This window comes from Lissotriton vulgaris, chromosome 10, assembly GCF_964263255.1.
Source record: "Lissotriton vulgaris chromosome 10, aLisVul1.2, whole genome shotgun sequence".
Lineage (NCBI taxonomy): Eukaryota > Metazoa > Chordata > Amphibia > Caudata > Salamandridae > Lissotriton > Lissotriton vulgaris.
This window is the reverse complement of record NC_141698.1, coordinates 905,910,704-905,937,141: the sequence shown is the minus strand read 5'-3', so window position 1 is coordinate 905,937,141 and position 26,438 is coordinate 905,910,704. Positions and strand designations below refer to the sequence as shown.

The following is a 26,438-nucleotide window of genomic DNA, read 5'->3' as shown; positions in this document are numbered from 1 at the left end:
CAAAACCGTTACCCTCTACCCCCTCCCCACACACTCCAATGTCTCAGTCCTTGAATCAGGGATAGTCCCCTGGCTTGCATGTGCTCATACTCGAAGTTAATTGCACTTACTTATGGAAAGGGAGAATCAGAAGCACTGCTTTTGTTGGTGAGGAAGGATCCTCCTCGGGTTTGGCTTGCGCTATACTTTCCTGCACAAGGCCTTCCTCGTCATAATGATTAGTGGGCGACTAATAGTTCCAAAAATAAAATGAAATAATTTGAGGAAATCACAGTGGCCCTTGCCAATCCTCTCATCAGCTTCAGAAAAAGATTTACACTGCAGGAGCGTTGGATGAGTATAAAGTGCAAATAGTGCTGGTTTAAAAAGAAAAACTGTGTTTTCCCCCTGTGTGGCCTATTGAGAATTCCGTCCCAGCTCTAAAAATGCGTACGGATGGGTGCTAAAAACATAAAAATCTAGTCAAATGAGTTGAAATATGGATAAAACAATATGGTCGACCGGGAGGGTGAATAAAACAATATGGTCGACCCCCCCCACCCTGCTACCCCATTCAGAGAGTAAAGTGCACTGTGCTAGTACAATTGTGTGATTGTTAGCCTTTCAGGTGAGTAGCTTCAGCTTGTAGTGCCTCTTTAATATTAGTCCTGATTTGGTGCGTAAACTTCCCCAGTCAGTCTAGATTGCTTGCCGTGGATTAGGTTAAGCACAAGCCCAAAGCCTCCCTGCAAGTCCTGTCTCCCATTGCATTGAGAATTTGGCAAAGTAGGCACTGTCTCTCATCATTCAGTTTGGGGCAACAGCACAGGAGTTGGAGCCAAGATTCTTTAAAGTAGGAGCATAGCCTGCACAAAGCATTTTCCCCCTTGCGTGCCCAAACTGGATTAAAATCAGTGAAATGTAGCATGGTATGTCTCATGTAGAGTATTTTCGGACGGTTGCAGTGTCTTTTTCAAACTGTGTTACCAGTACCTGCTCTTTCACTACTTTTTTTCGAAGCCGATAGAGGAATGTCAGATAGTTGTGGGCCAACTGCATCAATCCTCAGGGTGTCAATGTCCTGGTCAAGAGTCAGGTGAGTCAGGCAGAGCCTTCCTCCTCAATTGATTTTTAATTGAATCTGCTGATGTCCTGAGGATCCTGATGTAAAGTTTAATTACGTCCCCCTGGGATGCCAGGTCCGGCCTCCCAAGGCCAAGCTCCAGTCTCAGCCTTGCATTTCTGGCGTGCTGTGGTATGAGCCCAATAAATGCCTTGGCCTGGGCAGTTATTAAGAACCTATCCAGTGCTCCTGGAAATGCCAAACTAATGACTGGTATCAGTTTTGCTTTTAGGAGTCTCAGTATTGGCTCAGCAGATGGGCTTAGAGGGTGGCTCCGTTGTTTCTATGAGTGGCTGACGCTGTTGGTCTTGGTGCTAAGATGTTTTTGGTGGATGTTTAAATTGGCCCTTTCTGAAAATCGGACCCCAAGGTAATTGTCGGCTATTGGTGTGCCAATTTGCAGTTCTCCCAGTTGCCAGTGAGCTTGCCTGGTATGTGGATGTTTCCCAATCACAACTACCTTGGTCTTACGCTGATTAACCAGTACATGGTTATCCTGGTTATAGTGATCCAGCATGTGCTGTGCTCTCTGGAGGAACACCCTGGTGTGGCCCATTATTTCTATATCATCCACATATTGCAAGAAATAGAGTCTCACCCTATCCATCCTTGGAGCTACGAAGCTGGAACCTTGCAGGGCGGCCTCCAAGTCTGCGGTGTAGAGGTTGAAGAGGAGGTGGGCAAATACACAGCCCTGTTTGAGCCCGTTATTTGTGGGAATTTTAGTGGTCACTGTGTTAGAGCTTGTTTTGACCCGGACCCATGTCCCTTCATATAGAGATGTTATTGCCTTTAAAAGTTTGGGTGGAATTCCCCCAAGTGGTTAGTTTCCCCATAGTCTGCTGTGATCCACCTTGTCAAAAATGGTGCTATAGTCATTAAAGCATCAGAAAATAATGATGGGCTCTTCTTCTTGACTGCTTGTGTGGATAAGTGTGTCTGCACTATAATATTGTCCATGGTTGGAGAGTGTAACCTGAAATCTGATTGATAAAACGGTCCTAACTGAGAAGTGTCCACTAATCTCCTCGAAATGGGACTACACTTCACTTAATATTTCTGAAAGACCACGTGTCACCACCATTAACTAAAGTAAATGTCACTTGAAATCCTGCTAATTAGATGCTGACAACAAACCTTTCTGTCAGTCTACCTACAAAAGATAACATCCCAGCATTTGCTGAACTCTAGGCTAAGCCTTGTCACACAAACCTAGTGTGAAATAATTTGTGTTTCATGAGTATACCAGTAACTTGGTTTAGCCATGTTGTTAGTTCTGCTCATGCTAACATATGCATCAAGTAAGTTCCCATTTCTGACATTTATGAGCCTCTCTTTCACATCGTGGGTCTGGAATGAGAAAGTGTTGATTAGGAGGCTCTGCTGAAATGTTTCTATTCTTTTTACAAATTGAAGGTTGTCTTCTTCCTTTTCCATGATCTCAGTCTTTTAATACCTTTATGATCCTGTTGTTTTAATTTATTATGTGTTCCTTATTGCAGAACTATTCATAAAATACTATAAGGTGTTCTTTGCCTTTGTTAACTCAAGCTTTATTCAGTCAAGACTGTAGTCCTCATCTTGGGATCCTCCCCCTCTGCCTGGGATGACTCTTGGTGTTCCACAGCGCTTTGAATCCCCCCCACACCCACGGACCACACATGAAACCTTGGCATCATACTGGAATCCTCGATCTCAATGAACCGCCAAATCAATGCTATCACGTCTGCCTGCTTTCACATGCTCTGCATCCTTCACAAGATCTTCAGTGGAACTGCCCTGAGTCCAGGAAAACAGTCCCCCATGCACTTATCAGCAGCAGACTCGACCACGGCAACACACTCTATCCTGGCACCACCCAGGAAATTCCAAAAGAAACTGCAGACCTTCCCGAATGCCTACCCAGACTCATCCTGAACATCCTATTCCACTACCACATCAATGGCCACCTGAGAGACCTTCACTGGCTACCGGTCAACAAGAGAATCACCTTCAAGCTTCTCACACACACCCTCAAAGTCCTCCACAATGCCAGACATGCATACCTCAATCACGCCTCTCCTTCTACACCCCCACCAGACATCTCCGCTTCGCCCAACTGGCGCTAGCCACCGTCTCACGGATTGGCAATACCACAGCTGGTGTAAGATCCTCCTCCTACGTCGGTGCGAAGACCTGAAACTCTCTGCCTCAGGCAATCACCATTGCTGCAGTAATTCAGGAACGACCTCAAGACCTGGTTGTTTGTCTGAACTGCAGACCCAGACCCTCCCCTGTGGTTCCGTGATCCCGAATTGGGCTCGATAGTTCCGGAACTCGATTTATAAAGATCGTCGGAAGTGGACAATTTTGGTGTCACAGACCGCAATTGGCGAGTGTAACGTGTCTGAGTGTTTTCGTATGAATCGATATAGGGGAACACTCTGCATTTGAGGATTTAGTTTGAACCCTCGGGTTCCATTTTGTATGTGGCAGCCATCTTGTGTGGTTGCCCTAACATAGGCCCTATGATCGTGGCTGAACGAGTCTTTGATACGCACGCCTTAGTTGACTTCTGGTTGACCTGGCCGAACTGACTCCTCGCCTGGGGCGAATCCCGCTGAGCCAGTTCCTTGTTCAGCAGCTGGACTGATAAAGATCAAAGAGCAGGACGTGCCCTGACTTGATGGCACACCGTTCCCACTCCTCTATCTCCTTTCCATCTGTTTCTGCCTTTCCTTTACGACATGTTCATCGATCTGGGTTGAAGGTTTTATGGTAGGTTTGTCCGGCCTGATCGAACAGGAAACTTAGCATATGTGCGATCATTTTGGTGGGCTGGACAACGGAAAGTGGGATTAACTTGGACTGTCGTGATTCGTTACTTTTTGAAATGCTACTTGTTCATTGGCTAGTTTGTATGCACCGAATGTAAATTGTGATGTTGCCAGAGGCGTAATTTTCGGCATAAAAGACCGAGTTTTGTTCATTGAAATGGTGCAGTCTCTGTCGAACTACCCGTGTGTACTTCGTAGACCTCTGTCCCTGGTTGCAACCAATAAACTTTGGTCTTTGACGTCATCGAGAAGTATCCCGTGTCTCTGTTTGCCAAGACAGGGGAATCCGGGGTCTTTGGGTTTTGCCCTGACACCGCTGGGTTATTGTAACAGTATTGGTTCCGAGAAAACCCAGTACCTCAATTGGCGCCCAACGTGGGGAGACTTCAGCGGTACCGGTCCAAGCCAGAGGTTCGTGAGAAAATTCCAGAGGTTGGCCAGCCACTTCAGCGACCCCTGTATGTCGACGTGGTTCCGAAGGTCTTTGCTGCGAGGTTTCCCGCGTCCCGACGGCTACGAAGGACTGCTGACCTGACTGTCGCCCTGTTTTGGAGCCTTAGACGTTTGTAGAGCGAGACGATTGACGGGTCTTCTGGTGACGCCATCGACAATTCAGTTAAGTATAAAGGGAGCGTCTCCTAGTTCTTAGTTTGTTTTGTATCCTTTAGTGGATAGCTTTGATTTGGTACCTGCAGGCCCCAAAGCCAAGGGATTTGTGTATTCATGAGCTTATCGATTTTAGATTACCCTTGTTGTTTGAAGCTAGACTAGTGAGCAAGATGCCTGACTTTAGCAGTCTTAGGAATTTGTTTAGTTGTGGTACGTTGAGGGATTCCCGGTTAGAGGATTTGTGTCCGGTTCCTCCGATCGGAACTCCTACATACGAGTTGTATGTGAAACATGGAGTAGGTCCTATTAGCTACAATGAGATTTGGGTAAAATATACGAAGAATGATGGTGTCCTACAGTGGCCCAGTTATGGTAGTTTTGAGACAGAAGTTTTAGATAACCTTGAAGTGAGGTTGTTCAAGAAGAAAGCCCGGCCGGCAATGTTTGACTCTTTCCGCATATGGTGCAAAGAAGCCAAACAGAAAGAAATTAAGTTAGCAAAGAAGAATAGAAAGGGTATGTCAATGGTGCAAGCTGCCGTTGCATACCGAGATGACGAAGAAGAGAAAAACAGTGAGCAGATGCTTAGAGTGAGGAAGTTAGCGGTAGACAGATGCTACCCAGTCTTGCCGGCTAAAGAGCAGAAAGACGATAAGGAGCTTGTGAAAGACCCTTTGATGTCGCATTTGCTAATTTCACCACCACCTTATGTGCAGAATGCTACTGCACCACCACCACCGGTTGTAGCCGCGCAAGCACCTATTGCTTTGCCTCCTGTTATTCCTCCACAGCCAGCTTCTTCGTTGGCTGTTGTTCCTTATGCGCAGCCTTCTCAAGGGTTGCCAACTTTGCCTTTTCCTGCTACTACTGCCTTTATGCCTGTTCCGACTATGGATCCTACTACTACTACTGTTTCGTCTCCTCTTGTCCTTCCGACTGTTCCTTCTCCTAGACAGCGGGTGACCGCTGCCTTTTCTAATTTTCTAACTCCTTTGTTGGAACAAATGGGTATGTCTCCTGTGAGTGAGCGTAGACAATTGCGTAGCCAATTGCCTGATACAGATGAGCGAGTGGTTTTGGACCATATGGCACGTAGATGGGTGACGTATAAGTCCCAGTATGATCTAGAAGGTATTATGGATGTTTTCCGACAATGGGAAGCACCAAAGCAGCGCTATGTTTTTGAGCGGATATAGATATGTTGTTTGGGAATGTTGTCCCACAGTCCATCTGGAATGTCATTCGGCATACAGATCATGATAATGAATTGGGCGATTAGTGGGTGAATCTTGTTGCAGCAAACGATAGACAAGTTGGAGGTGCTAAGCCTGAAGATGTTATTGCTGAACTTCCTGGTAGAATTATTACTTTCATGAAGACTTTAATGCCCGAAGTCCGTGTTAATTGGGACAAATTGTCAGCCTGTAAGCAGAAGAAAGACGAGTCTGTTTCAGACTTTTTCTCGCGTTTCGAGGAAACTTTTGTTGATCATAGTGGTCAGGATATGGCTACTGAAGGTGGCCAGAGATTGTTCGTTGATAAATTCGTGCACAATCTTCTTCCTGAGTTGTGTACTAAGTTGAAGGATTCCGAGAGTGCTTGGCCTATTTCTACGTCGGCGCAAATTCTTGCTACGGCTCAATACTACGAGAATAGGCGTAAGGATGAGTTAGAGAGAGCGGATAAGAAGACTAAAGAATTGAAGACTAAAGTTCTTCTACAGCAAGCTTATCCACCCCGTGTTAATAATCAGCGCGATTATCAGCCGCCTCAACAGTATTCGAGGAACTCGCAAAGAGACGAGACTCCTCAACAACAGCGTATTCAGTATGGGCCTAATCAGTGTGCATATTGCAGAGAAGAGGGCCATTATAAGAACAGTTGTCCGGTTTTGTTGCAACGTGCTAATAGTGCTCCTGGTGTTAGAGGTAGAGGTGCTCAACAAGCGCCTAGAGGTAGAGGTCGTGGACAAAACGTGCGCCCTTTGCCTCCGCAGAATTCAATGAACAGTTTCGATCAGCAGCAGAATTCTTCTGGTAGGTCTACACAGTACTACGTAGATGATTACTATGCTGAAGGTGATGAGGAGCAAGGTAATGATTGTTAGGACAGCCATGGACAAAGAGAGGGAGTTGTTTCAGTTCCGGTAGATCAGAGTGGACCTTACGTGGAAGTGATTGCATCAGGTGTGTCAGAGCCTTTTCTGCTAGACACTGGTGCTACGAAGAGTTCTATTATGCATTCTAAACTCCCTGGCGCACCTTTGTCTGGCTTTAATAATGTTTCTATAGGTTTTTCTGGCGCCCCCGTTATGAATCCGATTTTCGTTCCATTGCCTCTTTCTGTTGGTCCCCGTAGGTTCGAAGCACCCCTTCTTTTAACTACAGGTTGTAATGAGAACTTGCTAGGCCTTGACCTGTTGAAGAGATTGTATGCGACTTTGTACTGTTCTCCGTCAGGAGTACATCTTACTTTGGGTGAGAATGTGATCTCTCCGATATATGTTTCGAAAGATTGTCTTCCACCTGAGCTGTCTTCGTTACCGGATTCGTTATGGGCTACGGGTCCAAATGATGTGGGCCTGTTAGATATTCCCCCATATGTTGTGACGCTGAAGGCGAATGCTCAGTTACCGCGCATTCCGCAATATCGTATTTCAAGCGATGGTGAACGAGCGCTTTTGGCGATCATTTATGATCTGATCGACAAGGGTGTTATTGAAGAGACTCGAGGTAATGTGTGTAATAGTCCGGTTTTGCCTGTCTTGAAGAGAACTGATTCTTCACAGCCTCCTGTATATAGGCTTGTTATCGATCTTCGTGAAGTGAATAAAATTGTTGTTCCACAGTTTCCTGTTGTACCCGACATTACTGCATTATTGACATTGATTCCAGCTTCTGCTACCTGGTTTACGGTGATTGATTTGAAGAATGCTTTCTTCAGCATCCCGATTGCCATAGAGAGTAGAGATATTTTTGGATTCTCTTTAGGAGGACGAAGTTTCCGCTTTGAGCGCGCTCCTCAAGGTTATTGCGAGAGTCCATCTATCTATAGTCAAGCTCTGAAGACGCAACTTGACTTTTTGGCTTTGCCCGAAGGTGCAGCCCTTATCAAGTATGTTGATGATTTGTTGGTCGCTGCCGATACAGAAGACATATGTAAGGATGCCACTGTGTCTTTGTTGTCTCATTTGTCTGAATGCCATCATAAAGTTTCTCTCTCGAAATTGCAATTCTGTCGCCAAGAAGTAACCTATCTAGGTCACCTCTTATCGAAGGAGGGAAGGAAACTGACCCCAGAAAGAATTCAGACTATTGCGAGAATGAGTGTCCCTACGACACAGAGAGAAGTACGTGCGTTTTTGGGTATTACGTCTTACTGCAGACAGTGGATCCCAAATTTTTCCCTTCTAGCGAAACCTTTGATAGCTCTTACGGTTAAGGATACTCCAAATCCGATTCCTTGGACTGAGGAATGCCAAAAGAGTTTCTCTGAATTACGTAATGCGTTGTGTTCGGCTCCTGTGTTGGGTACTCCCGACTACAGCAAGCCTTTCACATTGTATGTCCATGAGAGAGAGGGATGTGCATTATCGGTTTTGACTCAACAATTTGGCGGGAAGCAACGCCCATGTGCGTACTTTTCGTCAACATTAGATCCTGTGGCTAGAGCATTGTCGAGTTGTTTGAGAGCAGCTGCAGCAGCGGCTGTTTCGATTCGACAGTCTGCTGGTTTAGTTATGGACAATACGCTAGTGGTTATGGTTCCATATGCAGTGGATACCTTGTTAAATCGGACGAAGACACAGCACTTGACTAGTGCTCGGTTGTCAGGGTATTAGCTTACGTTGTTAGCAAGCCATGTGCACATCAAGAGGTGCTATACCCTAAATCCGGCTACGTTGTTGCCGATTTCGCTTGAGACATACGATGATAGCGAAGAGCAACATGATTGTTTCTTGAGAACAGAAGAAGAAATGAAAGGGAGGATAGATTTAAGAGATACTCCTCTTCCTGATTGTAATGATGCTTTGTGGGTTGACGGCTCGTGTTTTAAATTACCAAATGGCGATACCACTGCAGCATATGCCGTGACGACTTTACATACAGTTGTCGAAGCTGCACGTATCCCACACAATTCTGCGCAAGCGGCGGAATTAATTGCACTCACGAGAGCATGTGTGTTGGCGAAAGGGAAACGAGTGAATGTGTATACTGATAGTCAGTATGCATTTGGAGTGGCTCATAGCTTTGGACGATTGTGGCGTGAACGTGGATTTTTGACATCGCATGGGATGAAGATCCAGCATGGGCAGCTGGTGAATGAACTTCTTGAATCTCTTGCGTTACCTTTGCAAATAGCGATCGTGAAATGTAGTGCCCATAGAAAGATTACGGATGATGTTGGTCGTGGTAATGCGTTTGCGGATGAAGTTGCGAAAGAAACTGCTAGGAATGTGATGAGTCGAATGTATGTTGCGGGTCCAGCGAGATGGGTTCCAGAGAAGAGTATGTGCGAAGACACTATTGAGAGCGTGAAGATTATCCAGAGTGAGGCCACTGGGAAAGAGTTGGATGAATGGAGCGAGAGTAAGGGTAGGTTAGATTCGAATGGTTGTTGGACTGATTTGTCGGAACATCAAAGATGGTTGCTGCCAAACGCGTATGTGCTTCCAGTTGTTACAATGGCGCATGGATTAGCACACATTAGTGTGAAAGGGATTTGCAAGTTGTTGGCTCCGGTTTGGCAGAATGTGGGAATACCCAGATGTGCAGAGAATTTGGTCAAGAACTGTATGGTGTGTTTGATGCATAATCCTGGCAAGGGAACTCTAACACCAGCTGGTCATTTTGCTCCTCCTACGTATCCGTTTGAGGCTTTGCAGCTAGATTTTATCCATATAGAAAGATGCAACAACTTAAAGTATGTGTTAGTGGTTGTTTGCTCTTTTTCTAGATGGGTAGAAGCTTACCCCCTTAAGGACAACACTGCTCTGTCCACTGCGAAAGCTTTGATCAAAGAGTTTTTTCCGAGGTTTGGTTTGCCGAGAATCATTTGGAGTGATAACGGAAGTGAGTTTGTGGGTCAAGTGATGAAGAGAGTGTGTGATGGTCTTGGAATTAGGCAGAAATTCCACGCTGCAAATCATCCCCAATCAGCTGGTTTAGTTGAGTGCTATAATGGCACTCTGAAACTTAAGTTGGCCAAAATTCAAGAGAGCACTGGTTTACAATGGCCAGATGCTTTGCCATTAGCACTTTTGTCCACCCGAATGACTGTGCATTCACGAATGGGTTTGAGTCCGTATGAAGTTGTGTTTGGTCGCCCGGCGAATGTTTAGGGCGTACCAAGACTGGCGAGGTTTAGTGACCTCGAATATCCTGTTTTGCTTGATTACTTGCGTGAATTGACAACTAAAATGAGTGTTTTACACCAACAGGTATATGACTCTCTTCCACAAGCTACAGAAGATCCAGGCCACGCTTTAGACCCTGGCTCGTGGGTCTTTGTCAGGAATTTTCAGCGAACGAAGAACGAGCAGCCCCGCTGGACTGGGCCCTACCAGGTCCTGTTATCTACGAGATCTGCGGTGCGAGTACGTGGGAAACGCCACTGGATACACGGCTCCCACACGAAGAAAGCACCCTTACCTTTGCCGTATGATAAGTGGGTTCAGGATGGTCTCGCAGATTCTGAAACTGAGACAATCCCGAAATTTGTAACGTTCAGTGATGCTCGTTTGATTGGGACTAGCTCAGAACTGGAGAGCGATCGTTTTTTGCAAGCAGCAATACCTCCTGCGAAGCGGTTGGACACTACTGATCCTCAGCTGTTGTTTACCGATCAAGAATTACCTGGAAGAGACAGATATAATTTGAGATCGAGAATTAAGGACAAATAAAGTGAATAAAGTTGATTTTTTTTTAATGTTTGCAGGTTAACTCTCCACCAAGGATCTACGTATTTTTGTTTTTCTGAACTGCCATCCGGTTCTTGCTGCTAGGGTCTTGGGAGTGTAAGCCTGAGACACTAGGTCCTGGGTTCTGCTGGTCCGAGGCAGTCTTCCTGGGTGCAGCAGAGGCACTCTCAAGCAGAATCAACCAACCACCGCGGGCAGCAACTTTAGTTTAGGATGGATTTCTTTGAGTTGGAGAGACCTGTGCAGACATTGACTTTTAGAAAACGCATTTGCAAAATCATGTCGAAGAAATGTTTTTTGATACCATGCATACTTTTACTACTGAGTTTCGTAATTTTCATAGTTGGTTATGTAGCATTTGTTTTCAAAATGACGTCTAATTCCACTGTGCAATCTACACCTTCACCTACTGTTTCCTCTCATTCTTTCCACCTTTGCCAGAATATGAGGTAGTCAGACGTAAGGAATTCTCCAATAATTCCTTCATACAGCTTTTGCACCAGCATCAGTTAGTGATCAATACAACGAACTGCTGGATTTGTGGTTTGCTGCCTCATACAACCGATAAAGGAATTCCTTATTTGGTCTTGCCCTTTAGTTTGAATGGTTCGATTCGAGCTTACAGAACCATGTTTATCTATGCCCACAGTGTTGACCCCTTATGTTCACCGAGAGATAATCCGAAGAATAGTCCTATAGCTAGAGGCATAGTCGACATGATTAAAGGGACTAATGCAGTAGAGACTATTCCAAAAGATGAGAGGCACCCATATAGTGGTTGGAACGTAACTGGATATGGAGTTAGTCTGAGTATTAACCAGCGAGCGAAAAGTCCTCTACCGATCTGGATAGTGCCCCATAAGGGCTACTATTGTCTGCAGGGCAACGGTAAGAATCCGAAGGCTTAGTTAGGGAAGAGCGTTTGCGCTGAGACTTATGTGTTTCCGTCTCAGTCTTCTCCAGCGTTCTTAGCTGCTAAGGGTACTTACTTTGTTTGCTATGACAAAGCGTATACATGGTTGCCCGCCGACTTCTCGAGCACATGTTTTGTTTCCTTTCTGTTACCCCCCACTTTTACAGCTGCGGCAGATTACCACAAGACGAGAATTGCTAGAGGTGTCTTTAGCCAAGAAGACACTGCAGGACAAGAATTGGGTGATTTCTTCAAGGGTTTTCTGCCGTTCTGGGGACCTATGGCTAACAGTAGGAACATTCGTCAGCTTACGAGAGTGGTTGAGTCCACCATAGTGGAGACCGCCGGTGCCCTTGGTAACCTGACTGCTGAGCTCCAGTCGGATAGACTTATGACACTTCAGAATAGAGTTGCCCTTGACGTTATTTTGGCAGATCGAGGGGGAGTTTGTAGATTGATTCAATCGAGCTGCTGCTTTTTTCTTCCTGACAATGCTCCGTCAATCCTCCAGGCCATTTCAAAATTGCACAAGATCTCCGGTTCTGTCCATCTGGACAAAGGGGATTGGTCTTTGATGGGATGGTTATGGGGATTGATATCCACTTGGGGTTGGAAGATTCTGATGGTCATTGGTATGGTCTTAGCGATTCTGTTCATGTTTTGTCTCTGTGTACAGTGTGCTCCGGCTATTTGTGGCCTTTGTGCTACTTTGTGCGTACGGAAACCTGTCCGGAGAGAAATGCATAGTAATAAGATGATGCTACAACAGCATATCGATGACTTGATGAATATAGATCCGGATTCAGATTAAAATGGGTCTGGGTTTATTGCCTATGATAGGGCAAAAGGAGGGTCTGTGGTTCCGTGGTCCCGAATTGGGTTCGATAGTTCCGAAACCCTATTTATAAAGATCGTCGGAAGTGGACGATTTTGGTGTCAACAGACCGCAAATGGCGAGTGTAACGTGTCTGAGTGTTTTCGTATGAATCGATATAGGGGAACACTCTGCATTTGAGGATTTAGTTTGAACCCTCGGGTTCCATTTTGTATGTGGCAGCCATCTTGTGTGGTTGCCCTAACATAGGCCCTATGATCGTGGCCGAACGAGTCTTTGACACGCACGCCTTAGTTGACTTCTGGTTGACCTGGCCGAACTGACTCCTCGCCTGGGGCGAATCCCGCTGAGCCAGTTCCTTGTTCAGCAGCTGGCCTGATAAAGATCAAAGAGCAGGAGGTGCCCTGACTTTATGGTACACCGTTCCCACTCCTCTATCTCCTTTCCATCTGTTTCTGCCTTTCCTTTACGACATGTTCATATATCTGGGTTGAAGGTTTTATGGTAGGTTTGTCCGGCCTGATTGAACAGGAAACTTAGCATATGTGCGATCGTTTTGGTGGGCTGGACAACGGAAAGTGGGATTAACTTTGACTGTCATGATTCGTTACTTTTTGAAATGCTACTTGTTCATTGGTTAGTTTGTATGCACCAAATGTAAATTGTGATGTTGCCAGAGGCGTAATTTTCGGGATAAAAGTTTTGTTCATTAAAATGATGCAGTCTCTGTCGAACTACCCGTGTGTACTTCGTAGACCTCTGTCCCTGGTTGCAACCAATAAACTTTGGTCTTTGACGTCATTGAGAAGTATCCTGTGTCTCTGTTTGCCAAGACAGGGGAATCCGGGGTCTTTGGGTGTTTCCCTGACACCGCTGGGTTATTGTAATAGTATTGGTTCCGAGAAAACCCAGTACCTCACCCCTACAGCGCCTTGAGACACTCACGGGTGAGTACTCATGCTTTATAAGTCCTTGATTCATTGATTGTTTACTCCCAATACTCCATTTCAGTTTGCTGGAGGGGGGCTCTCTGACTGGCTAGACCCATGAGTAACAGGTTACTAAATGTTCTTTTGCAAATAAAAGCTTTCTGAGTCTGCTTGACATGTGATCATTGTTTTTTTCAACACCAGGATTTCAGGAACTCGAGGGCTGCACTTGCAATAAGCCCAGGATTTTCTGAACTAAAAATGTTGGGCTGGAAAGAGGTATATCAGTAACTTCTTACTAAGATCATATCACGTGCAACACAAAAAAGGATGCAAAAATTAATACCTGCATATTTTTAAGAAAGGATATTAAAAAAGAAATATGGACAGATTTACTATTTGCTGCTTTCAAAATACTGGTTGCAATTTGAGACCAGCATTTATTTGACCAGTAAATATTTTTCTCAACCAACCAATGTACAAATGGATTGGCTCATAAAATTCAGATTTGGAGGGGGTCACAATCGGATCTAAGTCATTTCCAGATATTGAGTTGGTATCCATTAGGAATTCCATTCTTCTCACTTCTAAAATAGGATAAGTACATAGCTGCATGCTTCCTAATCTGACTCAAGCAGTGGTTTAGGATTGCTTCAATTTCCCTGAAAAAATATTTAAAAATAATCCATGGAGAACAGCCTACTTAAAAGATTAAATATCCCCAGTTATCCTTTAATGTTTCTGAAGTCATATAGTCTTGATGGGTAAAGGAAGCATCAATGTTGTCTGGTAAGCTCAGCATCACCACATGGGTTTGTTTTATGGCACTAAAAAAGCATAACCAATGACTATTGTGGAAAGTAAAGATTTGCTCCTGTTGTGTATGTGGCTAATGTGTTATGAAAGGCGAGGGGGACTTTATGTGTTCCCCTCACCAAGGCAAGCTCTTAAGGAGAGTCCCTATGATCAAAGAGAAAGAGACAATGAGCTGATTTGAGTCAAGGAGCTTTATTTACTCTTCCATTCTGCGCTTGAGGTACAGCTAGAGGGTACAGCCTCTAGCCTCCAGCTGTATTCTGTGCACTATTGTAACGATTTTGACCAGTATTTCCCACACTGTGGATGGGTCACAAGCCTATTTTGGGTGTGTCACAAAAGTCAATGCATAAATAATGATGCCTTTTAATTCTGTATTTATCTTGTCACATTTGCTGCACTTCAAAGACAGAAGTCAAATTTCAGGCTTTGTCTTTTGGCAAATTGCTGCTTATTTTTTTAACATTGGGATTGGTGTTTACAAACTCCTCTCACTATGCAGTCATAGAAAGAAAACGAAAGTGAATTATGTGGCAATCTTGCTGGGGTACACAGCGTGTGAGGAAAAGCTAGAGGATGTCATTTTTTGTAATATAACAAATGTAAATACTTGTAAAAAAAGACTGTACACATTCAGCAGTTAGGAAAGCAACAAAGAAGCACAATTCATTGTAATTCTGAAGTGTGATGGATGCAAATATTTTAATAAGATCAAAACAAACCAAGAGACATTACGTGGCAATGCACAAATGATAACTATTCCCTGAAACCTGATTACCTCACATTATCATTTGTGTGCAATATAGTTTTAGTAATAAAACTATATGTCTGTGCAAATGTAGTGGTCATTTCAATAGAAAATGTGCTGTCTGTCTGTGTTGTCTGTAAATGACAATGCACTACCACATGATACTTTAGTTACATCTCATATACATTGAAGCTAGGTGGGTCGTGAAAATTTGTTATTCTAAAAATTGGGCCATGGGTCTAAAAAGTTTGCTTACCGCTGAGTTATGCTATTACAGGCCAATTTGTTCAGCATCCCACTGTTACAGATATCTAGTTTTGTACTATTTCACACCACCTAATATTTTCAGACTCCGAGTTATCTTTCAGAAACATTACCTCTTGGCATTAGGTGTCTAACAGTGAATCCAAGGGCCCCTAATCAATAACAAGACAATAAGGAGGGCTCTTGTGGCCCCATATATAGTTGACACTTTGTTTTACACTTAATTGCCTTGGTTTCTTTATCAGACTCCTCTAATCGGCCCTTTTTAGGTCGAGCTCTGCGAGGCATCAGGAATGGACTTGAAGCTCTGCCCACTCTCCGCCCATCTTTTCAGTTGGTTCCTGCTACAGTTCTTTCTAAAATAGTTGCTTTTGAATAGTTAATTTGCTTGTTAGTCCCACCTTTGTAACACCTTGTCTGCATTTGAAACCTGTAAGTCAAAAGTTATACACTTCCTTAGAGAGAGTGAAAATGCAGGTATTTCTAAAAAGTGCCGTCAAACCCCGAAGAATGTCATGCTTCATTATTGGGCCTGCTCCTCGTCGGGCTGGCGCTGCAATGCCTGACGGGCACCCGCGAAGAGGCTCTTTGGCGGAGATCTTTTTATGAAGAAGCTACATGGTGTGTGCGGGTGTGTGGGCTTGGGTAGTGCAATGAGTGTGTGGGTGAATTATTTAAAATAGGTCTAGGACAACCCTATCAAATAATTTTATTCCTGGGGGGGCACTAGCCTAATTAAAAGAGAGTGGCCCTGAGTGGATGTAATGATCCTATAGGGCCTGTGTGGTGTATATGGTCGACATGTTTCATGCCAATGATAACCCCTAAAGGGTTTAGTGGCACTTCATCAGCACCTTGAGGAGGACAAATAGTTAAACTCTAGCACTATCTCAGTTCTGGTTCAGGAATTCGTTAATTGTACTGGTAACCACACTTGCAGTGAAGACCCAGGTCCTAGTTGGCCTTGCGATCTGTTACCCCTGGTACATTGGGTCTGATCTTACAGGGCAAGTGGCAGAGCACTTCGTTGCTCTGACAAAATAGTGATGCAGCAACTAGCTCGACTCCTACCCTTGCTCTGCGCCACTCTGTTGTCCGAGCAACGAAGTGCTTTGCCACACGCCCCGTCAGATCAGAAACATGTCGACCATATACACCACACAGGCACAGTAGGACCATTACATCCACCCAGGGCCACTCTCTCTTAATTAGACTAGTGCCCCAGGAATAAAATTATTAGATAAAGTTGTCCTAGACCTATTTAAAATAATTCACCCACGCACTCATTGCATTACCCAAGCCCACACACCCACACACACCATATAGCTTCTTCATAAAAAGATCTTCGCCAAAGAGCCCCTTCGCGGGTGCCTGTCGGGCATTCTAGCGCTGGCCCGACAAGGAGCAGGCCCAATGATATACCATGACATCCTTCGGGGTGTGTGAGGGCACTTTTTAGAAATACCTGCATTTTCCCTCCCTCTAAGGAACTGCATACCTTTTGACTTACATGTATCATTAGGAGCCTGTATGCTGGACCTACCTAAATAGCTCCCGGTTCCCTTTGTTTAAAAAATGCATTTGTAACCTTTCATGAGGATGGATTTTTACTTGAGTTGTTACAAAGTCTGTTTTAGCTACAGTCTGTGAGCACTATTTTCTTTAATGTTTTTAATCTAGCTGCTTTTGCAGGCACAAGAGGCTGTCCCATACCCACCCTGTTTTCATGACAGCATGGCTCCCAATCACTTTATCTTTCAAAAATGCTTCTTGCACAGCGTAGCACTTCTACACACGCTATGCTGCTTAACAAAGGCTTTTTATTTTTAACAGCACCCCATACAGTGCTTTTGCTGTAATGGTGACGCCACCTTCCTTTCGACGAGCCACATCTTACGAAAGGGGCGTGGCAGACATTAAAGTGAAAGCGCGGCATGGGGCGCTTTTAACAACTTGCAAACAAATGTGTTTTTTTTAAAGCACCCCGAACTGCGTTTTACCTTTAATGGGGACTGCACACCTTTCTTTACGCAAACTGCATCTAATGAAAGGGGCGTGGCCGACACTAAAGTCAAAGCACGGCATGGGACGCTTTTCCCCCAAAAAAATGTGTTCGACAACTTAAACAAATGCTTTTTTAGGTCTCGTCTGAGCCAATGCGCTTGCGCATTACTCCGGTGAGATTATAGTAAGCGGAAAAGAAAAGTCTACCAAAACGGCTGCGGATCGCATACAGTTCATGTGATCAATGCCCGTGCACACATAATGCCAGCCACATAACACACCATCATTTGTCTGTGCCTCGGTATCAGACTTCAAAGGCTGCCGCTCCCCCGCGTGCACATTGCGCACCACCATTTGTCTGTGCCTCGGCATTAGACTTCAAAGGCTGCCGCTCCCCCGCCCATCCCACCCCCGCCACAGCAATGCCGAGAGCTTGTTTCTGGACGAAAGTGAAATCCTACCGTGCTTGTTTACAGTAGCCTTGCTCCTCAAATGCTGTTGCTGTGTTGCCATCTCTCTAGGGACATTCAACTTGAAAACACTTGACTTGCTAGCTGCAATACTACATCCGCTATGCTTTGCCTCTAGACACGTTGATCCCTCGCAGACTGTGCTGACCCTGCCCCTCCTGATTCTGAAACTGACCAACGCAGTCACCACGCAGTCTCTTCTCTCTATCTTATGATGTCTGCCCTGCCACCATTTACTTCGGACCCTCACCCTCACACCTCCTCACCCTCACACCTCCTCACCCTCACACCCGCTCACCCTCACACCCCCTAACCCTCACACACCCTCACCCCATCACCCTCACCCCGTCACCCTCCCTCACCCTCACACCCCCTCACCCTCACACACCCTCACTCACCCTCACACCCTCACTCACCCTCACACCCTCACCAACCCTCACACACCCTCACTCACCCTCACAACCTCACACCCTCACACCCCTCACCCTCACAACACTCTCACCCTCACTCACCCTCACAACCTCACACCCTCACACCCCTCACCCTCACAACCCTCTCACCCTCACTCACTCTCACCCCCCCACACACACCCTCACCCTCACACACCACATCACTCAGGAACACCACCACATCACTCAGGGACACCACCGCATCACTCAGGGGCACCACCACATCACTCAGGGACACCACCACATTACTCAGGGACACCACCACATCACTCAGGAACTGACCAACGCAATCACCATGCAGTCTCTTCTCTCTATCTTATGATGTCTGCCGTGCCACCATTTACTTCTGACCCTCACCCTCACACCTCCTCAGCCTCACACCCCCTCACCCTCACCCCCCCTAACTCTCACACACCCTCACCCCATCACCCTCACCCCCGTCACCCTCACCGTCCCTCACCCCCCGTCACCCTCACACATCCTCACAAACCCTCACTCACCCTCACCCACCCGCCCTCACTCACCCTCACTCACCCTCACAACCTCACACCCTCACACCTCTCACCCTCACAACCCTCTCACCCTCACTCACCCTCACCCCCCACACACCCTCACCCTCAACCTCACACACCACATCACTCAGGAACACCACCACATCACTCAGGGACACCACCACATCACTCAGGGGCACCACCACATTACTCAGGGACACCACCACATCAGCAAAGCATAGTGAAGATAGTGTGTTAAACAAATATCACTACCAGTTGTGAAAATAATATGGTCTGTATTATTTTCACAACTGGTAGTGATATTTGTTTAACACACTATCTTCACTCTGCTTTTAATCTTGCCAGTATGATGACCCCCCTTAATAAAGTCGTTTCTTGGCATCACACTAGGCAATCTTAACACACACATTCTTTCACCACTTCACAAAATTTCTTTTCAGCACTGCAACAATACTCCATCTTCAACCCACCTATACTTTTTTGTTGGCTCTCTATCACTGGTGGATCTGTCGCTAGTATTCCTCTACATACAATCAAGGAGGTACTTAGCAGATTCCAGTTCTTAACAAAACCCAGATGACGAGACTCCGCCATTGGGTGGGCTGATGGGTAATATTCCACACTCTTCTTGCTCTCCTTATACAAACTACTTATGAATGTACTGGTTCTTTGTAGCTTTCTCTTTAGACCCTTAGCATCCCTGTTGTGTTTTCTGTTAGTTAGATTGGGGGATAGGATGCAATTTGGTCTTTAAATACTCCCCTTAGACCCTTCTCACGTTGTGTTTTTGATTGTCTTTACAATGCCAATAACTCAAACTTGCGTAAATGCAAGACCTATTCCATTGCAAATGCTTGTTTGCAATATTAGGAGCTCTTTATATACCCAGGTTCAGGTACGGCAGCCAGTTAAGTTTTTCCTTCGCAGGGAGACGCTTGTAGGTCACTTCAAAAACCTGATCTGGATGAGTTACACATGCCTGGACCTCAATAGCTTGGAAGCTCTGTATATATTTTGGGATAATTTCCACATCAGCCATGCCATAGACTGGCCCTTGTACAGTAACACAACAACAATGGTTAGTCTTTCTGTTTGTGAAGTATCAGCAAGCGAGGGTTTTATAGACATGTTTTATTAAAAGACTTTGAAGGACAGCATAAGGAGCTAAAGTATATGATTGGATACTAAAATGAAAGACTTGTTCACAAGCAACACGTGTCCTCTTCGATAATGAGCTTTAGTAGGTAGGATGTTGTTACATAGATTTATACTTTGTACCAAGAGCTTCAGGATTCTTCATTAGGTTTTCGCTTTGGTTTTGTTTGATGCAGATCTTGCATAATCCACTCTGGGGATTTGTAGGATCTGTTGGATCTGGCATTATCTATTTCAATGAAGATGAAGCAGGTGCTTGTCCAGGAAGTTATCTATGCAATGATGCAGCCTCCTTTCTCTTTGAAGGGGTTCTTGTCCTCTGGAATGCCTTTCAGCAGTGGATCTTCCCCAGATTGTCCCTCAATGTATGTCTTTATTTCTTCACACATTTTAGATACCTGGAAAAGGGAAGAAATATTTTTCGGTTAATCAGACCATGTGATAATTGATGCGTCTAATAATAACCTAAAATCATAAAACTACCATGACTCAGATCAAAAGTGACTAAGGCCAAAATTGGCTCAATTGCGATAAAAAAAGAGCAAAAATAAAAAATTATAAAAATTGCACAGCCCATACAGATATTACTCATGGTGTCACACTGGTACACCTACCCTTAGATTATTATATCACTTTGGGAAATAGTTTGAAAACGGTCACAGTGGTTATTTAATATGTGTCCAAGGGGGCAGAATCCATGTCATATTTTTGGGATAAACATCATGGGCCAGATGTATGACGCATTTTACTGGTCGCAAACTGCCTATTGTGCCGTTCGCGACCGGTAAAATGCATTCTGCCATTTACAAAATGCAATGGGCAGTTTGCAACCAGTAGAATGCATTTTGCCATGTACAAAAGGCAAAATGTGACTTGATAACTTGTTACTGAATCGCAGTTTGCAATTCGGTTTTAGGAAGGGGCATGTTTAGGGTGTTCCTTCCTAATTCCAAATAGCTCTGGTATGTATGAATGTTTTGCAAACGGAATACGATAGCAAAACATTCATAACTTACCGGCTCCGTAGAGAATGTGGTAACCCATTCGCAAATGGGATTGGGTCTACAAGGAATCCCTTCCCCTCTGTGAATGTGGGTGAAAACATTTTTAAGAGCAGGCAGTGGGTCTTGGACCACTGCCTACTCTTAAAAATTAAAAGAAAACTTTCATTTTTATTTTTGTAAGGGCAGCTCATTTTCTTTAAAGGAAAACAGGCTGCATTACAAAGATTTTTTTTCCGCTTGATTAAAAAAGCAATCACAGGCATGGAGGTCTGCTGACCCCAACAGGCCCCCATCGCTGTGATTGTAGCCATTCCCAATGGGCTGCGAGTTGCGACCTGCATTATGAATATTGATGAGGCAGGTTAATTTGCGACCCATTAAGAATCACAAACAGTGTCTGAGACACTGTTGTAAGTAGCTGTCTGTGATTAGGAAATTGCAAACAGAAGTCTATGTGCATATGGTCCTAAGTTCATAAGTACAAATTCGTTATGTGAAATGTTATTGTAGTGTAGCTCTTGCGTGAATCTGGCCCTCCTTGGCCTACTTTGGACACCAATTTTATACAATCTAAAATGTTGGCATTCTCATTGAAAAGGTGCCTACTCACTGTTTACCCTTGTACTGTGATTCTGGGGTGGGACCATTTGCTCCTGCTGCATATAGATCAGAGGACATTTTTATGCTCATCTTACCTTCACGAACAGGGCCAGCCATTATTAAAGGCTGTTGTGGGCTCAGGTATAATTGGTACTTTGTTGCACACTTAATTGCCATGGTTTTAGGGTTTAGGTTATTTAGGGAAATACATTTATTTTCTGCTGTGCTTTCCCTAATCTGCAGTAAAAAAAATGTTGCTGAAAGGGTGTTTATCTACAAGGTACATTTATTCTAAGACATTACTTCAGCAACCTATTATGTTAAACGCCTTACAATTCTTTGAATATATGGAGCTTAGTATATTTCACCTTTTGTTTTTCATTACTTTTAGGGGAGAGATTTTATTTAACAAGTTTTACATTGACTCTAAAGAGGGCGGATGGACCAAATCCACTCCATAGCTAACTAGTGTAAATGCTTTCTTCGTACCTAAAAGCAGAAATGACGTTAGAATGACTATGTTAAGCATATTTCCTATTTGTTGGCAATAATATAAAATTGGCAGAGAAAACAAGTTGAGTAAAACAGCAAGTGCATGCCTTAGTGTGGAATTTCAAAATCTAGAAAGCAATTTTTGTTTTGCTTTTTAACTGTGGTTTGGTTAGTATCTAACTAGCCTAACTCAGAGTCTAAAGCCTGGTGAGTTTTAATTATCTCAAATTAGGGTGGTTGAGTGTGTGGGTGCCTGCTTCAGAGATCACCACAGCTACTTTTATTTAACGTTTCTGTAAGTCATTGTGTGCACTTGTGAGAGATAGGTGTCTTCAATTTCACTCGTATGTGTAAGCCACACTGGAGGATCTGCACGTAAAAGACCCAGGAGAACACTTCCTAGCCCATGAACAAGGGCCGAAGAAGCGGCAGCCTGAATGAACCCAAATGGATGAAGTATGGAGCTAGGACAGTGGGGGTTCTCAGAGGGTCCAGACAAACATTGGATCAGCGGGTTGTTCATCTTTTTCAGCTCGAGGAACCTCTGTCTTTCGCTGGGCAAATGCATCACAAAAGCATGTAAAAAACCTCCAGAAACTTCAAACTGGACTATGCAAATGCATTGATATGTTGCTGTATTGATCTGTCTCTGAGCTGTAATGTATTTGGTTTTAATAGTTCAGCTAGAATGCCTACAGACAATTAAGTTTGAAGTGCCAGCCATATTACCAAATACATTCATCAAAACAATATTTATGCAAATTACTTCACAATATGACAGATGTCCCAAAATTCTGACAGAATTTGGGAGCCCACTTTTTCAGGATTAAAAAGAGGGCCATCCTTTTCATTTGCATGCACATAGCAAACAGAGCAGCCATTTAGTTCATTTTTAAGAAACAGGATACTTTCTGTCACTGATGTACACTTTCTTCGTAGGGGAGCTTGAACAGTGCCCAGATGCAGCTCGCTAAGCCTTGGTAGCTTTAGAAGAGCACCCCCTCTCTCGCTGGTTCCATGTGGCTCATTCAGTGCACGTGTACTCATCACTCTTAAACGAGTCACAATTATATGTCATTATTTAGTTGGAAGTAAATAGGGCTTACAAATGTACCCATAATGCATCACCTCAGCACTCAGGAAAGATTTTTAAAGACGTTGTCTCTTAGATTGATTTAGACTTAAAATCCCTCATTGCTTTTAGAATTTAGAAACTGGTTGAAAAACTTGGATCAGCACATCCTAAAGAAGCATATTGGTGAAAGGTAAACATGGTGCTCACTGAATGGAAATATACCAAGCCTAGTAAGTAGATGTTTCGACTAAGAGCTGTGGCCTGGTGGTTGCCGACTAATCCTGGCTTCAGAGCTTAACAATACATTGTGTGATTCTGGGCATATCCATACATGTAGCTGCTTCTCAAATTGTAATAACGTAAGACAGAGAAACATGTATAAGATCTAGGGCCTGATTGATGTAAGTTTACTATTTTCTGTTATTTACAAACCACAAGTAAGTTTAATTTTACTAATAGTAATTTTACGACTGTGGATACTCCAGACTCATGGAGTAGACTCTCTGCATACAAAGATAGGCCTGTCCCATCTTTTTAAATGTGGATTTGTCCGCCCTGACTGCACAATCGTAAAATTACTATTAGTAAAATTAAACTCGAAGTTTGTGAATACCAGAAAAATAGTAAACTTACTCAAAAATTCTAACAGCTAGATTCATCAAAGAGCCGTTTTGCGAGTCCTTAATAGCGATTATTAAGGAATCACTATTAAGGACTTGCAAAACGGGATTCATGTAGGAATCGCTAAATAAATTGCGATTCCTACACATTCCTTATTTGCAATTAGCAAATTGCTAATCGCAAATAAGGAATAATTCCTAATTCATTCCTATGGGCCTAAAGGCTCATAGGAATGAATGGGGAGTATTCCTTCTTCTTCTAAAGGCCCATAGGAATGAATGGGGAGTATTCCTTCTTTGCGATTAGCAATTTGCTAATCGCAAATAAGATAGCGATTTCAAGGGTGCCAGGGGTGTCCAAAGGACACCCTGTAGCACCCCTGAAATGCAAATTTACACAGGTGTTGCGCACACACATGTCCAAAGGACATGTGTGTGTGTAACATGCAACAGAGAAAAATGCCCTAAAGTGCATTTGTCTATTTTTTTGCTATTTACCACGAAGTCAGACTTCGTGGTAAATAGCGGCCAAATATTGCGAATTCGCAATTTAAAATTGGTTAATGAATTGCATTTAAGGAATCTCTAATAGAAATTCCTTAAATGCAATTCCTCGCAAATATGCAATTTCGCAAATAGTGATTTTTGCATTTGGGATGATGAATCCCAAATGCAAAAATTGCGCTCGCAAAGGGCAGATTCTCAGAATCTGGCCCTTTGCGAGCGCAATTTCCTTTCATGAATCTAGCTGTAAGTTTGCCTTTGTGAATCAGGCCATAAGAGGTTACAGCTGCGATCTGGGAACAGGGGGCACTAGAAATGAATCCCGGCCTTGGCGCTTGACTCGACATGGTGGGATTCTGGGCATATCACTTAATCCCACTGTGCCTAAAAGTGAGACATGCAATGTGTGAAATGTATTTGTGTAATCACAGCTTCATGTACACGATCTTGTAGATTGTCTCCCAACCCAAAACAAGCTAAAATCGTGCTCATAAATACTGATATATAATAAAGTTATTGTGCTTATCTGCTGGTAGGCGCTATCTTGCGGTGTTCAGATTTTCAGATAGGTGCTACTTTATTTACAAATATGTTATTTCAACCAGGCTTCGTGCTTTAAAGACGATTCCTCTAGGGTAAAATGGTTTTATTGAGAAAGACTGTTTCCCATTAAAACGTCGTTCTTCGCAATTCAATCTGCCCAGCTCCTCCAAGCGTGCTCTGCAGTAGATATTATATAATAATAGTTTATTGAGTGAGGAAGCTGTGTAAATAGCTTCCTATTTTTCCCTACGATTTCGCCCGCAGACACTCTGTTATTCGAAGTCTGTGACAACGTGAAATATAAAAAGACCAGCATTGCAATGAAGAGAGTATTCGTCACAGATACAAATCTATAATTGCAATCTAGGACACAATGTCTGATGAGGAATTGCTTCTCATGGCGCTAGCCATAGTGCTGCACGTGTTCACGTCTGTCCTACAACTAACAATTGTTTAGGCAGGGAGGAAAGGCACTAGAGTGACAAAAGCTACTGCTTGGCCAATGGCCTGGCTTTCTACTTGCCACTTCTCTGCATGCAACTACATCCTTCTGTTCATAGCAATTCTCAGATCTCCTCCGCCCCCAGATTAGCATGAATACGTTGCATTTCCGAACCAGATACTACGAGCTGGGAAATGACATAGCTCGAAACGTTTATAATTGACATGCAATTCTAGTTATAGATTGCATCTGGCTTTGAGAGAGAAATGCAATTGGTTTGGCACTTGGCAGCCTCATATGTACGTTATCCACCTAAAAATGATCAACATGTTATATAATTAGGCACTCGTATGTATGGGAGCCAAGATGACGTATTCAACCACCCCCGCCCCCCTATATTATTTTAGCTACCACCAAACCAAATGAATATCCTTATGGAAGGCGATGCCCTAGGGTCGAGTAAAGCCTGCATGCACAGCACCGTCTATAGGAATGGCAGACTGTGAGACAGGTGCAACATTATTTCACTAAGTTTTATATTTGTTTGATTGACTGATGCTGCTACCCTTTAACTAAAATTCACATTTAGTTTGCATGCACAAATATCCTTATTTCCTTAATGGTTGTAAAATAAATTTAGGGTTAGTGATATATGACAATACTTAGTGTTTGTTGCCTCATCTTAAAAGGCCAGTAACGTGAATTCGAAATGACTGAATTGGGAATGAACTGAACTGCAGCTAACGCAATGCATTGTGGGAGGGCTGGAGCAACACGTGAGAGAGCTGAGCGCCCCTATTAAATAGTGCCTAAAATCTTTGCCCTACTGGGATACACTTACCAGCGCCCTCTCCAACTTCACCTCCTTCTTCAGCTGCTCCACCTCCATTTTGAGCTTATCCTTGTCTGTGAGGTCTTCTATGTTGATCACCGGCATTCTCTGGTGGGGAAAAAAAGGGACACCGTATGCGGATGAAGTTTTGCGGGTACCAGACATGCCGTAGATAAAATATGGAGAGTCCCTCCATTAAATTCTCCAAGGACATGGACTTACTGTCGGTTCAGTGGCCCGGAGTCCGGATTCCCTGAAGTGGCAACTTCTCCACCTACAGCAGCCTCGCCTGCCTCCCAACGCCCTCTCACAATCGCCTCTCAATGTGTTTTAAAGTAATCCCTCTAATCTAGACTAATCTGATTAGATCCACTACTCAAAGACCCTGCTTCACAAAATGCATTTCGATTTTATCTGCAGAAACCAAACCATAAAAGGCAATATTCAATATAGTATGCACTTTTAGTGCAACTCTTTTTGTGCAGCTGTACTTTGAGCTTTCTGTGATACCTGATGCACCAATCGATACAAGAAAAATTGAGGTCAGAGAAGTTTAACCGATTCATCCAATTAATATCAGACACAGCTAATCTGGTATTAACACTAAGGAGATACATGTGTGCGATGCCCTTGATTTTAAGTGCCTAATTGTTCCATATAAATAAGAGGTGAGTGACAAACAAAAACCCACTATCACGCTACATAGTTACAATATTTTAGTAGGCTTGAAAAACTGTGTGAAGAAAACAGACTTGTGGCAAAACGTACTTCTTTCAGGTATTAT

General features: G+C 43.9%; 1 protein-coding gene across 2 annotated transcripts; it reads right to left on the bottom strand.

Annotated features, from left to right (window-relative positions):
* Window positions 1–18,739: 18,739 nt before the first annotated feature.
* GNGT1 (G protein subunit gamma transducin 1) lies at window positions 18,740–25,946 on the bottom strand. Of its 2 annotated transcripts, XM_086939993.1 has the most exons (3): window positions 25,877–25,946; window positions 25,664–25,762; window positions 18,740–19,940 (listed from the first exon to the last, which is right to left on the bottom strand). In XM_086939993.1, exons 2-3 carry the CDS (start codon window positions 25,757–25,759, stop codon window positions 19,815–19,817), a joined length of 222 nt encoding a protein of 73 aa, XP_086796119.1. In that variant the 5' UTR covers window positions 25,760–25,762; window positions 25,877–25,946; the 3' UTR covers window positions 18,740–19,814. The 2 variants fall into 2 exon arrangements, with proteins under 2 accessions (XP_086796119.1, XP_086796118.1); XM_086939992.1 differs by lacking the exon at window positions 25,877–25,946 and having other exon boundaries at window positions 25,664–25,819.
* Window positions 25,947–26,438: the final 492 nt, after the last annotated feature.